Here is a 16976-nt window from a genome sequence, read left to right as displayed (position 1 = left end):
GCAGTGTAAACCTAGTGCCTCACAGGTGGGTTGGCTGTTCTCAAAGAGAAGAGGGTTGGTGTGAGCTGAGCACACAGCCTAAAAGATATCTATTACAGATTCTGCTCTCTCACCACACTCTGCTCTCTGGCAATCTCTTGCATGCCTACAGGCTCCCTACAAAAGACTCCCAAGTCAATCTAACTCCAGAATTGCATGTTCCAGCATTCACTGAGGCCTTCCTCACCTCCCTCTGCCTTAGATATTGCACTCTGCACTCCTAAAACACATTTAAATACCTACAGCCAGCAAGCCTCTTTGCCTTTACTGTTCCCTCTGGCTGAAATTCCTTTTGAGATACTTCTACTCTAAGGCCCAGTTCAGGTGACACCTCTTCTAGATAATCTTTCCTTCTGTTTCCCCATAGCTCCAGAATCAGTCACTCACTCCTCTTGCCTACTGTATCTTCTCTTTCTAGTTTAGTATTGACTGCTCTTTATTGAAATTATGAGATTGATATCTGTCTCCTGCACTGTTGTAAGCTCTATAAAGGGCACAGAGGAGCCCTCAAATATTTATTCAGTGAATAAATGTCAAGAGATGACTTGAAGCAAGAAGTAATAATTATTAAATAGTGAATCATTATCTACTTTATACTTCCAACTTCAAAAATACTTGTTTTTGAAGTACTTATTTTGTACTTAATAAGTACTTATTTCAAAAAAATAAGTTTTTGAAATATTTATTTTGTTTATTGTGGATCCAAGCTATCTATGAATGAAATATCTGTATATTTTTATTTTTTTCAGAGACTCCTCAGACTCAACCAACTTTTTTTTTCCTAAATGAATAAGGTAATCCTTAAAAGTTCCCAGTAGGGCCGGCCCGGTGGCGCAAGCGGTTAAGTGCGCGCGCTCCGCTGCGGCGGCCCGGGGTTCGCTGGTTCGGATCCCGGGCGCGCACCGACGCACTGCTTGGTAAGCCATGCTGTGGCGGCGTCCCATATAAACGTGGAGGAGGACGGGCACAGATGTTAGCCCAGGGCCGTCTTCCTCAGCAAAAAAGGAGGAGGATTGGCGGATGTTAGCTCAGGGCTGATCTCCTCACAAAAAAAAAAAAAAAAAAAAGTTCCCAGTAACAATCCAAATAGGACAAACCATAGATTTGCAGGTTCTTTTCTCTAACTAGAAAATCTAAATTTGCGTGAATATAACAACTATTTTCATCACAAATAAAAACTTGATTCCTAATTCACATTCCTACATATAAGAGATAAGAAGGAACTGCCTAACAGGTGGTCTGAATTTTTATTTTCTTGCCCCCACCTGTTGAGGGCAAGAAGTTTCCCTCATCACCACCAGAATTCATTTCCTGTAGGTTCAGCTAATTGTCATTTGTGAACCATTTCATCTTTGTTTCCAGGCCTAAGCAGTTAATGGCAGTAACATTTTCTTTTGTCGTTTTCCCATCTTTTATTCAGTGATCTGTAACGATAACTCCCAAACATTTAGTCCATACCAATCTTATGAATTGCTTACTTATTTCCATTCAACTCATGTCATTTTTCAGAAATGTCCACTGAGGAACTCCACGTATGGTCTCTGGAAATGGATTTTTATCGTGCTATGTGCAATGGAGGAGGAGTATATGAGTAGAGGAGAAATCCTGTGATTTTTTACTTATATCTTTTTAAATTCTATTTGCAAATGAAGTTTTGAGGATACCTGTTCCCAATTTCAATTCTGCCAGACCACCTGACAGCTTCATTTCAGATGGTGACAACCTATAAAACTGAGTGGAGTCAGTACTTAGAATGTGCAGCTGATCAAGGAGTTGGAACCAGTAATCCAGTTGAAACAGATCCTATTTGTTTTAAATACCCTTTAGCCAGGCAATTTCCAGATTGCCTTAGTTGTCAGTATAATTTTGGTTGAGTGAGCAGCTGTACTCTCATTTCCTAAATCTGGCCTTCATCACAGTCTGAAAAGCAGGTTTTGATAAAAATCAGTTTCCAAATGTAAGTAACCTGAGCCCTTGGTATGGGTAGAATGCCGTTCTTGGGGTGGGGGAAGTATTTTTGTAACAGCAGGGCCGAGTGGAGGTGTGAGAGTATGAGGCATTTTGGTGATAGGCTTTGGTCTGTATTGAACCAAATTAAAGTAGAACTGGTTGCTAATATGAAGGAACTTAGTGCTCACTCACAGGATGGTAAGAATACATCTAGTTAGTTCTTTGTTTCCGAGATTTTGTTGTGACTCCTGTTGTCTCTTTGGTTTAAAAAAAAAAAAAAAAGGCTGGGCCGGCCCCGTGGCTTAGCGGTTAAGTGTGCACGCTCCGCTGCTGGCGGCCCAGGTTCGCATCCCAGGCCTGCACCGACGCACCGCTTCTCCGGCCATGCTGAGGCCGCGTCCCACGTACAGCAACTAGAAGGATGTGCACCTATGACATACAACTATCTACTGGGGCTTTGGGGGAAAAATAAATAAATAAATAAATAAAGGCAGCAGCAGCCCTGAGGCTCAATTTTGGTACCTACCATTCTTCTCTTCCTGCACCCCACCCCTAGAGGAGGTAGTTTGGTGTAATGGGAAGTCTGTCTTTGGAAAAGTAGTAAGGTTGAAACTCAGCTCCACCACTGACTCACTGTTTGACCTCAGGCAAATCGCTTTACTTTTCTGACCCTGGGCAAGTAGCTTGATCTTCTTCTTAATAAAAATAAAGTATGTCTGAAAAATTAAAATGTTGAACTTCTTTTACTTTTCATGCAAGTTTTTATTTTGACAGTATGTCAGGATTACAGTTAATTCTCCTCTTAAAAAGCTTTGTTCTTATGTTTATAAGAACAAAGGAACTAATCCTAGTTAAAAAAATAAATATCTGCTTAAATCTGTTGCTTCTTCCTACAAAATGTTTCTCTGTCACTCTTGAATGGAGTGATACTACTAAATAAAATAGTACTTGATTTCTTTATCACTCACCTATTTTCAACTCAGTATGATTTTTGTTCTATCTAGTTTACTGAAACTGTTCTCAGTAATGACCTTTGAGTTTTTTCTTATTCCTCACACTTTTTGACCTGCATTGCATTTTATAGTGCTCTCTGTTTTTGTGAATCTCTTTTGTCCCTTATCCTTCTCATAATCATGGGTTTATATTCCACCTATTTCTCCTTTGATGATGTCACCTCACTCTCCTTCCCTGACTTCTTACCTGCCTTCCCCTCTCTATGTCTCGGTTTTATGCTCCTGCTGCTTCTCCTCACATTCTCTTCCTCCTTGCAGTTCTAAACTGTTGCTGTATCTTCAACTCTTCCATGTGTTGATGACTCCCAAATTCTTCATTCTAGCCTTAACTTTTGTCCCCTAAATAACTGCCTTTGGAATATTTCTGCTTGACTTGCGCATCATCCTCTCTTAAACTAAAGCCATTGATTTTGTTCCTCGCTCAGCTTTTGCTTTCCTCTTTTCTGTTAGCGATACCACATTTCTCACAGCCATGTTGGTTTAGAACCTTAAGTTCATCTTTGACACTTTCCTATCCCCTCCTCCCCTCTCCCTCCCTCTGGATCTAGTTAACAAGCACTCTTTAGGCTCCCTAAGCTTTCTTTTCACTTCCTTCAACCGTTCTTTACCATTTCTGTTTTGTAGATGCCCCTGCTATCCATCTTGTTGCAACCTGCACATCATGGTGAGATTAATATTCCTAAAATACTGCCTTGATCCAGACATATTTCTGTTTAAAGATCTCAGTAGCCTTTTATCAGTAGAATAAAATCTACTGCAGTCTATTCCAAACCAGTTTTCTAGACTTCTCTGACCATTCTGCTATAAGATCTCTCTACTTAGACTATAATAGCCTATGCAGTTCCCACACACACGTTGTATTTGTTTTCCTTCCTTTTGCCATTGCTGATATCATTTCCCTTTGCTAAAGTGCCCTATTATCTTTTGTTTTCACCCTTTTTATTGTGAAATATAACACTTAGATAAAAGTACATAAAACACAAATTTATAGCTTAATGAATCAATATAAAGTAATCATCGCCCAAGTCAAGAAGTAGAACGTTGCCAGGATCCAAAAGCTCCTCTCTCCCCCAGCACTCTGCTCACTGTATGTCTCTTTCCCCTCTGTGCCTGTTTTGTTGTTGTTGTTGTTGTTTTAACTTATTTAATATAAATGGGGTCCTACAGTATGTATCCTTTTTTTTTTCTGTTTTCTTTTATCCAACATTGTTTGTATGACTTGTCCATGTTGTTGCAGTAGTTCAAATATCTTTACTGCTGTATAGTAGAGAGTTGTACAAATTACACTATTTATGTATGGTAATGTTGATGAATATTGGGGTTTATTTGGGTTATTTTTAATTTGGGGCTTTTACAAAGCATGCAGTTAATGAACATCTTTGGATTTGTCTCCTAATACACATGTGCATGCATTTCTGTTGGGTCTATACCTAGGTATTTCTTCAACTTTAATAATGACACACTGTTTTCCTTAATAATTATACCAATAAACACTTCTACCAATGGTACATGAAAGTTAGGTTTTCCAAACTGCTACCATAACTTGAAGTCTTTTTTTATTTTTAGCCATTTTAATGGATATTCAATGGTATATCATTGTGGTTTTAATTTGCGTGTCCTTGATTACTGATAGATTTGAACATGTTTTCATAAGTTTATTGATTATGTGGATAGCTTCCTTTGTGAAATGCCTAAGTCTCTTACCTCGTTTTCTACTGGGTTGCTTTTTTCTTATTGATGTATAGGTATTTTATATATTTTGGATATGAGCTCTTTGTAGGTTGTATGTATTGCATATGTCTTTTCCCACACTGTGGCTTGCCTTTTCACTCTCTTAAAGTTCTTAAATTTAATGTAGTCCAATTTTATTGTTTTCCTTTATATATTAGTGCTTTCCATGGCCTGTTTTAAAAATCTTTTCCTAACCCAAGATCATGATGATGTTATCTTCTTTATTATCTTCTGAGAGGTATATTATTTTGCTTTTGATATTTGGATTTTCAGTCTACTTGGAATTAAATACTTTACATGATGTGAGGTAGGATCAAGTTTCATTTTTTTTCCATATAGATATCTTATTGTCTCAACACTGTTCATTGAAAAAACTCATCTTTTCCTCACTGCTCTGCAGTGGCATCTTTATTAAAAATTAAATATCCATATATACATGGTTATTTTGTAGGATTCTCCATTCAGTTCCTTTGGTCTGTTTGTCTATCATTGAGCCACTAAAACATATCTTAATTACTATAGCTTTCAATGAATGTTGATATATAGTAGATCGTCTTATTGTTTTTCTTAAGTATCGTGCTATTTTTATTCTTTTGCATTTCCATATACATTTTAGAATCAGCTCTTCAAGTTATACACACACACACACACACACAAAGTTGGGATTTTGAATGGTATTTTGCTGAATCTCTAGATCTTTTCAGTAGTAACTCTTCCAATCTGTGAGCATAGTGTATCTTTCCATTTACTGAAATCTTCCTCAATTTATCTTAGAAATATTTTATATTAAATAATATAATTTCTTCATAGAGATCTTATATGTCTTTATTAGATTGCATCCTAGCTATTTTATATTTCTTGTTACTATTGTAAATGACATCTTTTAAAAATTTCATTTCTGTTTGTGGCTGGTGTAGAAATATGGTTAGTTTTTGTCTATTTCTTATTTTACTGTGCTGGCTAGAACCTCCAGTACAATGTTGAATGAAGGTGTTGATAATGGGCCATCCTTATCTTACTTCCAATCTCATAAGAAAAGCTTTTTTTAAGCATTTCACCATTAAGTTTCTTTAGATAACTTTTATCATATTACACAGGTTTTTTTCTTCTTCCTAGTTTGCTAAGAATTGAGTAATAATAATAATGTTGAATTCTATGAAAGCCTTTTCTTTTTTTTGTTAAAGCACTATTTATTGCTTTTTTTTAAGATGGATTTTTTTAGACAAAATACTTGCCAGGATGTTCCATAAAATCGCAAATTTTATCAGGTTCTAATCTTACAGAAAACCTATCTTTAATAACAACAGCACAACTAACATTTATTGTGTATTTACCTTATATTATGCATTGTATTAAGCAGTATAGTGTAATGAGAAAGGTCTCAGATCCTGGTGCAAAATTGTCTGCTTAGAATCCTGGCTCTGCTACCTGCTAGCTATGGTGACCTTGGGCATAGTATTTCTTATTCTATGCGTGCCTCCGTTTTCTCATTTGCAAAATGGAGATAATAGTAGTATCTACTAAATAGAGTTGTGAGGAATGAGTGAGTTATTAGATGTGATATGTGTAGAACGGAACTTGTTACATAATCGGCACCAGGTACATGTTAGCTATTATCATTGTATATCTATATTATTTATTCCCTAGCAACTCCATGTGGTGAGAACTATTGTTATCACTATTTTACAATTGATAGAACTGAGTCATGTGCCCACAGTTACAAAGCTAGGAAGTGGCAGGGCTGGAATTCATAGCCAGTGTGTCTTAACTACTAAGCCAGTGTATTTCAAACTTTTTACACTTTGATCCATATAGTACATTGTGATTCAGTACTTCACCGCACACATGTACACACAGACACACAAATGCACACACTTTAATTGAAAGAAAAGTTTCACAATATTTTACCTTTACTACATGTCATGCACTTTGATGCTATATTTTCTATTTCATTTCTTCCAAAAATGCTAGTCATAATGCTATAGATTATTGTAATTTGGAAGACACTGCACTAAGCCATATAATTTATTCATTTATTGTTCATTCATTCATTCAACAAAATGAACATCTCTCTGTAGCAAACATGGTGCCAGATGTTACTGTTAATGTCTTTGATTGAGACTTAACTTGTAATGTAACCTTGGTTAGGTGTAACTAAGGGGTCCTGCCACTTTTATAACACAAGAACCTAAGTATTGTAAAATTTTGATCAGATTGATGACCAGATTCATTTATAAATATCTGTTTTCATTAACTTATTGTTCCTGCGAAATGATGTAGAGATGGGAATATCCATTTATTTGAGTGGACACATGTCACTGGTGCTCTAAAGAGACACCTGCTTCCAATTGTTATTAATCTTCTAGGCCAACCATATCAACTGCTTTATTCATCGTTTTCATTATTTCCTTTGAATTTGACATTTCTGCCTCTGAAAATTCATCTGTGTCCGTAGAGACCCTAACCGAGCTCTGTATCTGCCCTTATCTATCTCAGCAGGACTCTTAAAATTTGAAGAAATGAAATATAGTATAATAGTTCCTATTACCTGCACTAGAACAATTTCTGATTTAAAAAAAATTAAGATCGTTGCTAAGGTTTGGAAGACTATAGCAAAGACGAGCATGTTGTCTCTTTTCTAATAATGCTCATGTATGGATACATTTATTTATCATGAGTAACCAGCAAACTCCTTCTGGAACATTTTGCAGGAACAATATTGTGGGCAGATCATGACTCTTTTACATATGGAGGGTAGGACATAACCTGACATTATATCTGTGGATATTTCTGTGTAACTCATCTTGATAGTCTTGCTGAAGCTTAGTAAACTATATTGGCTATTTTAGAAAGGAATGAGATTCTTCTCAGAGGTAACCCAAGTTGGAGAGAGGTTTCCAGCTCCAAATTTAAGACATGACTTCATATGCCAATTGTTTCTTCTTCTTTCTTTTTTTTTTTTTTTGTGAGGAGATCAGCCCTGTGCTAACATCTGCCAGTCCTCCTCTTTTTTTGCTGAGGAAGACTGGCCCTGGGCTAACATCCATGCCCATCTTCCTCTACTTTATATGGGACGCTGCCACAGCATGGCTTGACAAGTGGTGCATTGGTGCACGCCTGGGGTTCCGAACCTGCGAACCCCGGGCCACTGCAGCGGAAGGTGCACACTCTAACCGCTTGCACCACTGGGCAGGCCCGCCAATTGTTTCTTCTGCCTGTACCCTCCTTTACTTTCACTTGTCTAAATGGTAGTCATGCTTCAGAACTCACCTTCTCCAGGAAGTCTGTCATTACCTTCCACTGCCGCCAGACTGACTGAATACTCCTCCTCTGTGCTAATGTAATTTTAAAAAGTCTTTTAGGTTAAAAAAAAGACAAAAGACATTAAGCAACAATATTGTCTAGTACTTGAGAGTTTGCAAAGCTATTTTATTCTAATAGAGACCACAAGGAAGCTAAAGCTTTATGTCATTTATAGGTAATCTGTTAACTCATTGATTCTCACACCAGTTCTTTGAAGAAGGTAATATTATCCACATTTTATAGACTAGAAACTGAGGTACCACTGGAGAGGTTAAGAAACTTTCCAAAGTCACACAGCTAGCAAGTGACAGAGCCTAGATTTGAACCCAAGGAATTTCACTCTAGAGTCCAAGTTCTTTTTTTTATTTTCTTGGTGAGGAAGATCAGCCCTGAGCTAACATCCATGCCAGTCCTCTTTTTGCTGAGGAAGACCAGCCCTGAGCTAACATCTATTGCCAATCCTCCTCCTTTTTTTCCCTTTTTCTCCCCAAAGCCCCAGTAGATAGTTGTATGTCATAGTTGCACATCCTTCTAGTTGCTGTATGTGGGACGCGGCCTCAGCATGGCCGGACAAGCGGTGTGTCAGTGCCTGCCCAGGATCCAAACCAGGGCCGCCAGTAGCGGAGTGTGCGCACCCAACCGCTAAGCCACGGGGCCGGCTCCTAGAGTCCAAGTTCTTACTCTCTGTGTTCTACTGGCTCTGCTCAAGACATCTGTAGAGCTGGCGTCTTACAGCTACGTCTGTAGAGCTCTTTCCTTTCCATCCCTGAGTTGAGACTTACCTTGCCATGGGTCCTGGGATCAACTCTACCTCCCCACCCAAGCCTGTTCCCTTGACTACCAGGCGGGTCTGTTCACCTAATCCCAATTTCCTCAATTAAAGTTGAAAAGTTTAAAGTTCTTAAAGACTGTCTTAGTTTCCACCCTCTTCTCTTCTCTTCTTCTTGGGGAGGGGAGCAAGAGAGGAAGATTCCAATAGTTTTTTACTTTAATGTTTGATTTTTTCCCTTTATTCATCAATTTTCAGAATAATGAATTGGTGTCCTAGCAACCTCCAGTAGTAACTAATGAGATTTTTCTTTTTAATCTTATTATGAATGCATTGATTTTTATATTTGAAGTATTTTTAATTCATTACCACCATTATTCTTTTTGATGCATAGGTTGCTCCATTTTAGGCCAGTGAGAGGCTTTTTATGTTGTTTCTTGTATCCTTTTGACGTGACCCCATTATTAGCCTTGGGTAGCACAAGACTCATCCTGTATATATTTTGCGTCAAACTGGGAATCAGCCGTTTCTCTAAGAAGTCCTGGCTCCTGTTCATAGGAATGGTATTTTTAAAGTTCACAGGCAGCCCTTCTGGTACTCCTGATCAAGACAAACATTCAGTTTCTCTGATAAATTAGTAAGAGTCTTCTCTCTCCTACACTATTTTTTACCCATTGCTGTGTTTGTAGATAGCAAACTACTTTGTTCAGAGTTTCAAATACCTATCATTTTTCAAACTCTCAGCTTTTTATCAACTCCTCTGTCTCTTATCTTACTGACTTATGAGCACTGCAGTTACTATGAGCCATAGTCTCCACTTTAAAGTATTTATTTGCTTGATTTTCTTGCTATTATATTTTAGGTGGAATAATACAGATTAAGAACATTGAATTAATATATTAAGAGTGCTGAATTTAGGAATGGTTGTGAAGATTTCCTTTGTGTTAGGCTTACCAGTCGGAGAATGTAGGTTAATGAATCTGGAATTTCACTGAGGCATGTGACATAGTTGTCTATGATATCTTTGTGTATAAGATAGAGAAATGCAGGCCAGACTAGCGTGTCTGGCCTAATTAAGAAACAAAACTAGTTGGACAACTATTTCCAGAATGATAATAGTTAAATCAGATTGGAGAAGGGGCTCCAACAGTTTGCCTGAAGGCCACATTCTGTTTAATGTTCTTTTAAGGATAGAAATGAAAATAATCTAATGCTGGCCATACATGGAGAAAAGAAGGAGGGAGAAATAACTAACATACTGGGTAGCAGGACTGGATCTCCAAAGATTTGAATAGACCACAATGACATATAGAATTTATTATATGAAGATAAAATTGATCAAGGACAAATGTAATGTCCTACTCTTGGGTTCAACATTCACTTTCCCAAGAATGGAGTAAGAAAGACATGGGTTAATGGTATGTGTGATAAATACTTCAGGTTTTAGATGCCTGTGAACCAGATGTGAATTAAGTGTAGGGAGAATTGGAAATACAGCAGTCTTAGAATTAGAAGGTCTTGAATTCTAATTTTACTTCCACTCCTGACTGGCTGTATAACCAAGATTAAATTTCTTTGCCTCTTTAAGCTTCAGTTGTCCCATTATAAAATGTGTAACATTTTTATAGCATCAGTAATTATAAAATACTGTGTGTTTACTGGTGTTGATAGCTGCAGAAACATATATGCCAAGCTAATTGAATCTTAAATTATATTAAGAAAAACACACCACTCAGTTCTAGATACTTTGTTTTAAGAGAGATTTTAATACTATATGATTCATTAAGAATAAGAAATGAAAGAAGAAAAAATTTACGGTTGGGAACCACATTTATTTTTAAATCTCTGCATGGTTGGTACATGAACTAGGTTAGATTATACATTTATTTTTTGCCCATGAGCACATAACTCAGGGCAATGGGGAAAGCTTCAGGTTAACAGAGTTTGACTCAGTGTAAAGAAAAGCTTTTGAACCATTAAAACTGTCTAAAATGGAATGAATGGAATGAAGTACCTTATTGAGTCACTAGAGATGTGCATGTAGAGTGTGGGGCAACCTCTTGTCTTGGAATATTGTAGAGGAAATTCATGCCTCGGGTAAACGTCTGTTCAAGGCAATTTCTAAGGCACTTACTAACTCTAGGATTCGAGGTTCCATAATATGGGGACAGTGATACCTCTCACAGTTATTGTGATGAATAAATAAAACTACATGTAAAAACTTCTTGGCCATTGCATGGTCCACAGTTGGTACTCACTAAATGTTCTTTTTTTTTTTTTTTTTAAGATTTTATTTATTTATTTTTTTCCCCCCCAAAACCCCAGTAGATAGTTGTATGTCATAGCTGCACATCCTTCTAGTTGATGTATGTGGGACGCGGCCTCAGCATGACCGGAGAAACGGTGCGTCGGTGCGCGCCCGGGATCGGAACCCAGGCCGCCAGCAGCGGAGCGCGCGCACGCAACCGCTAAGCCACGGGACCGGCCCGTTACTCACTAAATGTTCTTTGTCGTATCTATAAGATAAGACTCATCCTTGCCCTGGCCTGGTACAAGTGAGATAATGAATGTAAACATGCATTAAATACCTTTCAAGTCCTTTACAAGAATAGGATGTGTAGGAGAAGCTATATCTGACAGCTGGCCAGGCACCATTAGGGGTATTTTCCTTCAATTTGTTCATTTACAAAGGAAGACCTTGGCTTTTTAGCTTTTGGGTTTTTTAAATCCAAGTAGGGAAGGGCCTGACTTACTTGCGTATAGAATAGGTAGATTTGCCTTGCTCTGGCCACAGAATGTGATGGTTATGTGCATAGAGTTTGGGGGTTCCAGCCCGTAGCTCCTTGTCTTACTAGCTGGGTAACTGTTGGAAAGTGATTATCACCTCGTGAGCTTTAATTGTCTCATCTGTAAAATAAGGGTACCTCATTTAGGTTTGTTGTGATGATTCAGCATAATAATGTATGTTAAGTGCTTGGCACAGAGCCTGGCACCCAAGTGCTCAGTTAACAGTAGCTTCTCCTGTTAATGTGGTCTTTTTCCACATGCCGTGAGAGAAGTTTTCCAAATGCTTCTTTGAAGGGCTACAAGGTGGATCAGGAGAGGGCCTTTCTCTTGTGTCTGTGAGAAACTTCCTTCTGAATTAGTTCCTGGTCTCTGGCGTAGAGCATTGCTGTTTATAGAAACAGAACATGGCAATAAGAATAGCTGTGGCCAGACAGAGAAGCAGTCATAGGCCTCAAAGGGAATCTAGTCTCTTTGTGCCCATCAGTGGAGAAATATTCCCCTCTTTGATCTCATGTGGCCTTTTTCACTCTCGAGAATAAGCGGTGTTACAAGACATGAGCAGATTCTTAACAGGTCTGTATTTGATTGTTGTTCCCTGGGTCCTTTGTCCTGGATCCAGATGCAGCAGACAATGCCATACGAATGCTTTATGAGGAGGAGGTGATTGAACTCCAGTTGTGATATTGGCAGATTAGGGTCAGCTACTTCCTAAATGGACAAATTACTTCGCTTTTATTGAGAGCTCCATTTTCTCATTTACAAAATGGTTATAATGATTATACCCACCTTTGGGATTATGAGAATTACACGACACAACCAAACCAAAAGCACAGTGCCTAGTTGTGGTAGGTGCTCAGTGAAATCATATCCATGAAGAAGGGAAGGTGTGTTTCTTGTAGATATTGATTAATTATAACTATTTTTAAATTTATTCTAGTAGAGTGCTGGTTTATATTTTAAGGTGTTTATGTATATATATAGAGTAGAATATTGAAGATTATAATTTAAAATGAGAAAATTTAGATTTTTCTGTAGTCAGTCGTGATTTCCCAACAGTGTTCCATGCTCTATTTCCAAGCCCTTTGAGCACCTCAAGCCCAGCACTCAAGGAAATCCCAAACCACACATGGTGAGTGCTACTTTTGTGCCATTCATTATGCTTGTTTGGCCTTTTCTAGTTTAGTTTTGAATTTGCTATTGTAACTTTGCTGTAATGTTCACCTGGAGCTTCTTTTGCATTTTTAAAAGGAAAAGTAAAAGAATGCTTTATTACACCAGAGCCATTTTTATAGGCTATTTTAGCCAGGTTTCTTTTAGTTGCAAATAACAGAAACTCATTTAAGTTAGCTTAAGAAAAAAAAAGATTGTATTACAAGAACATGAGAATGTCAATTTGTCACAATTTGTCAACTTGCCCACAGTTACAAAGTGCATCCAAGCCTTAGAAAGGCTTACAAAGGTCTGTAACTAGGAACTGTAGAGTCCTCAAGAACCTAGGCAATTCCTCTTTCTTTGTCTATCTTTCTCTATTTCCCTAGCTGTGTGGTTTCATATATCTGCTTCTCTCTGCATACCTACTGTTTACTGTGTGACTTTGGGCAACAGCCTTAATATATCTGTTTCCCTGTAGGAAAAAAAAATACGTTAGTTTCCTGTGCTGATGTTGAAAATTACCGCAAACTGGGTGGCTTAAAACAACAGAAATTAGGGGCCGGCCCCGTGGCATAGTGGTTAAATGCGCGCACTCCGCTGCTGGCGGCCCGGGTTCTGATCCCAGGCACGCACTGGCACATCGCTTGTCAGGCCATGCTGTGGCGGCGTCCCATATAAAGTGGAGGAAGATGGGCACAGATGTTAGCCCAGGGCCAGTCTTCCTCAGGAAAAAGAGGAGGATTGGTATGGATATTAGCTCAGGGCTGATCTTCCTCACATAAGTAAAAAAACCAGAAATGTATTCTTTCATAGTTCTGGAAGCCAGAAGTCCAAAAGCAGTATCACTGGGCTGAAATGAAAGAGTGGGCAGAGCCATGCTGCTTCCAGAGGCTCTAGAGGAGAATCCATTCCTTGCCTTTTCCAGCTTATAGTGGCTGCTGGTATTCCTTGGCTTGTGGCTGACTTCTGCCTCTGTCTTCACATCACCTTCTCCACTGTGTGTGTGTGTGTGTGTTTGTTTGTTCTCCTATGTCTATATCAAATTTCCCTCTGCCTCTCTCTTATAAAGACATGTGTAATTGCAAGTAGTGCCCACCCTTTATGGTCCAGAATAATCTCCCTAACTCAGGATCCTTAATTTGATCACATCTGCAAAGACCCTCTTCCTTACAAGATAACATTTACAGGTTCCAGGGATTAGGACCTGATATCTTAGGGTGGCTGTTATTCAGCCTACTACAAATGAGATTATAAAGACATATCTCAAAGTTGGTATATAATAAAGACTTCATAAATGCCAGCCTCCGTCCGTCTCTACATCACTCCTTCTCTACATGCCCCTCCTTCAACATTGCCTTCAAATGCTTTTCTTTCTGATGAATGTCTCTATCACATTATTGTGGATCTGTTAGGGTATAATGATAATGAAAATAATAGCTGTCATTTATTAAATGTCTGTTGTAGCCTGAGCCCTGTGCTGAGTACTTTAACCATAGTATATAGGTACCCTTATAATCCACATTTTACAGATGAGAGAAACTAGACTTCAGGTAGGTGAAGTAACTTAATTTGCCCAGTTTTACCCAGCTGGTAAGTGTCAGAATTGGTGTTCAAATAAGGATCTCGCTAATTCTAAGAGCTATGTTCTTAATCGTTATACCTTACCTGTTATTCAGGAGTCAGGTTCAAATCTCTGTTTTCCTGCTTTGGCATCTAATCAAAATCTTTCCTGGAGGTTTCTTGCACCTGCTAGCAAGGTTAGCAAGGTCTGACATCACAGTTCACCAAGGTACTTTTTTGTCATATGCCTGCTCTTTGGCATTGCTTGGTCCTGAGTAAGTGGGAATTTGAGGGAAGAGCAAGTGGAGAGCTATATTCCAGCCTGAATTTCCTCTTTGACTAGCCTGTTTGTTGCTAGGCAGTGAGTTTCTTGGCTATGGGGATCATGATGATTTATTACTGAATTCCTAGTACCTACCACAGGGCTTGGGCACAGAGTTCTACTAGAATGTCAGTTTCACTTCACCAGGGACTTGTATTCGCTGTTGTATGCATGCCTTACAACAGTGCCTAGAATAGAATAATTGCTCAATATATGTCTGTTGGATAGATGGATGGATGGATGGCTTAGCTGGGCATGGTTAAAGTTTCTTCACTTGTTAACAATTACAACTGTCATTTATTGGGTGTATACCATGTGCTGGGCACTTACATACATTGTCAGTAATCCTTACCACCTTCCTACAGGGTAGAAGTGATGGGCTGTGGCTGAGAAAGGTAAGGGAGAGAGAGGAATCAAAGATATCTCCCAGGTTTCTGACGTGGATACTGGTCCAAGTGATAATGAAACCCAGGGGGAGGAGCATGAGTTCTTTTTTAGATAGGCTATGTTTATGGTATCTGCAGGTCTGTTCCTAGGACAAGGGCTCTAAAGATGCCCCCTGTTTGCCAGTTAGCCTGGAGAGGGGATGTTCTTGATCTACCCAGAACAAAGTTGCTTGTTTTAGAACTGCAGGCTTAAAGCCATTATTTCCACTGTGTTCTAACTTGAATATGTTCAGTTTCTGTTCCAGATGATCGGGCTGAACAACGAACCTGTCTCATTTGTGGGGACCGTGCCACAGGCTTGCACTATGGAATCATCTCCTGTGAGGGCTGCAAAGGATTTTTTAAGCGGAGCATTTGCAACAAGCGGGTATATCGGTGCAGTCGTGACAAGAACTGTGTCATGTCTCGGAAGCAGAGGAACAGGTGCCAGTACTGCCGCCTGCTCAAGTGCCTCCAGATGGGGATGAACCGGAAGGGTGAGTGGTGCTTGGGGCTCTACTATCCACCCTTTACCCATCACTTTACCTTTAGTGTCAGCTATTAAGACTTGGAGTTATTCGTTTTCCAAGCCTGCACTATATGCCAGGCTTTGTACTGTGTACTCATAACCCAAAAATGAATCTGGTGCAGTTCTTGCCTACAGGGATCTCCCAGACTAGATGGGGAGAAAGACTGGTGAGATGTTAAGGATTCTGTGAGAATGAATGCACAGTCTCCATGTGGCAAGACCTCAATTAACAATCAAGGCCTAAATGGGATTAATATTTTATAATCAGGTGGAAAGGATCTGAAGGAAGGGAGAGAAAGTAATGGCACGGATAGGAAGATGTGGGAGAAGCTTACCTGATAGGAGTTGGTGACATACTGGGTATTGGGCAGCACCAGAAGTTGAGGTTGAAGATCTGGATGAATAGTAATGGCCCTACCAGGAGAAAAAGTCAGGCTAAAAAGCTGGGTGGGGGAAAATGTTAGTCTTGGCAATGCTGAGATTGAGGTAGCTAAGAAAGACACACACAGGTGTCCCCCAAGGAAGTTGGATATGTAGGATGACAACTGAGGTGAAGAGTCCTGTCTGTAAGTAGAAGTTTGTGAAGCTGTTGGCACAGCAGTGGTCAAGTTTTGTTAGTGGGTAGAAATCACCCAAAGAGAAAATTTGGAGACAGAAGAGAAGAGAGCCAGTGTCAGAACTCTAGCAGTATTCTCATGGAGGGTGGAGAGTAGTGCAGTGTAGTTCAATAGAAAGAATCTCTGGAGGCAGAGATTGGTGACAGACTAGCTCTTTGACCTTGTCTGTTGGGCAGTTTGCTTTATGTCTCAGATGCTCAGTTATCTCACCTTTAAAATGCTATGATAATACTTACCTTTCAGAGTTCCCTAGAGGATTAAACATGACATTGTATATAAAATACCCAACAAGGTATTAGGGGTTCATAGTAGTAGTGCGCTGGGTAGGGGTTAATTAGATTTAGTGAACTGTTCAAATTGTTTTTGTAGCATTAACGAAGGCAGACATCCACATATACTGCAGACTGTTTTTTTGTGTGTGTGGGATAAGAAGAATCTTTTGAAAACTTGCCCATTATGAAGAAAAGTAAGAGAGATATAGAAGGGCATTTAGGTAAATTTAGGTCATTTATAATTTATTTATAATACTAATATTTATTAAGCACTATGTGTAACAAAAACTCTTATACACTTTCTATGCATTATCTATGCATTATTTCTATGCATTATCTTATTGAAGACACGTAACAACCCTATTATTAACTATTACCCTCAGTTTACAGATGCAGCTTAGGGAGGTAAAATGACTTACCAGTAGTTAGTTTAGTGGTGGTTATGTTGACAGTTAAGTTGTTAAATTGTAATTTGTTATTAAGCAGAGCTTGTGCCTAACCACATGG

The 16976-nt window shown here is 38.9% G+C and overlaps 1 protein-coding gene across 7 annotated transcripts in view; it reads left to right on the top strand.

Annotated features, from left to right (window-relative positions):
* NR6A1 (nuclear receptor subfamily 6 group A member 1) overlaps positions 1-16976 on the top strand; it is a 210125-nt gene that overhangs the window by 161197 nt on the left and 31952 nt on the right. For all 7 annotated transcript variants that reach the window (XM_058524027.1, XM_058524026.1, XM_058524025.1 and 4 more), the window contains one exon: positions 15306-15548. In XM_058524027.1, the coding sequence (XP_058380010.1) occupies positions 15306-15548 (243 nt within the window). The remainder of the gene's footprint in view (positions 1-15305; positions 15549-16976) is intronic.

This window comes from Diceros bicornis, chromosome 28 (genome assembly GCF_020826845.1).
Source record: "Diceros bicornis minor isolate mBicDic1 chromosome 28, mDicBic1.mat.cur, whole genome shotgun sequence".
Taxonomy (NCBI): Eukaryota; Metazoa; Chordata; class Mammalia; order Perissodactyla; family Rhinocerotidae; genus Diceros; species Diceros bicornis.
This window is presented reverse-complemented; position numbering and strand designations above follow the sequence as displayed.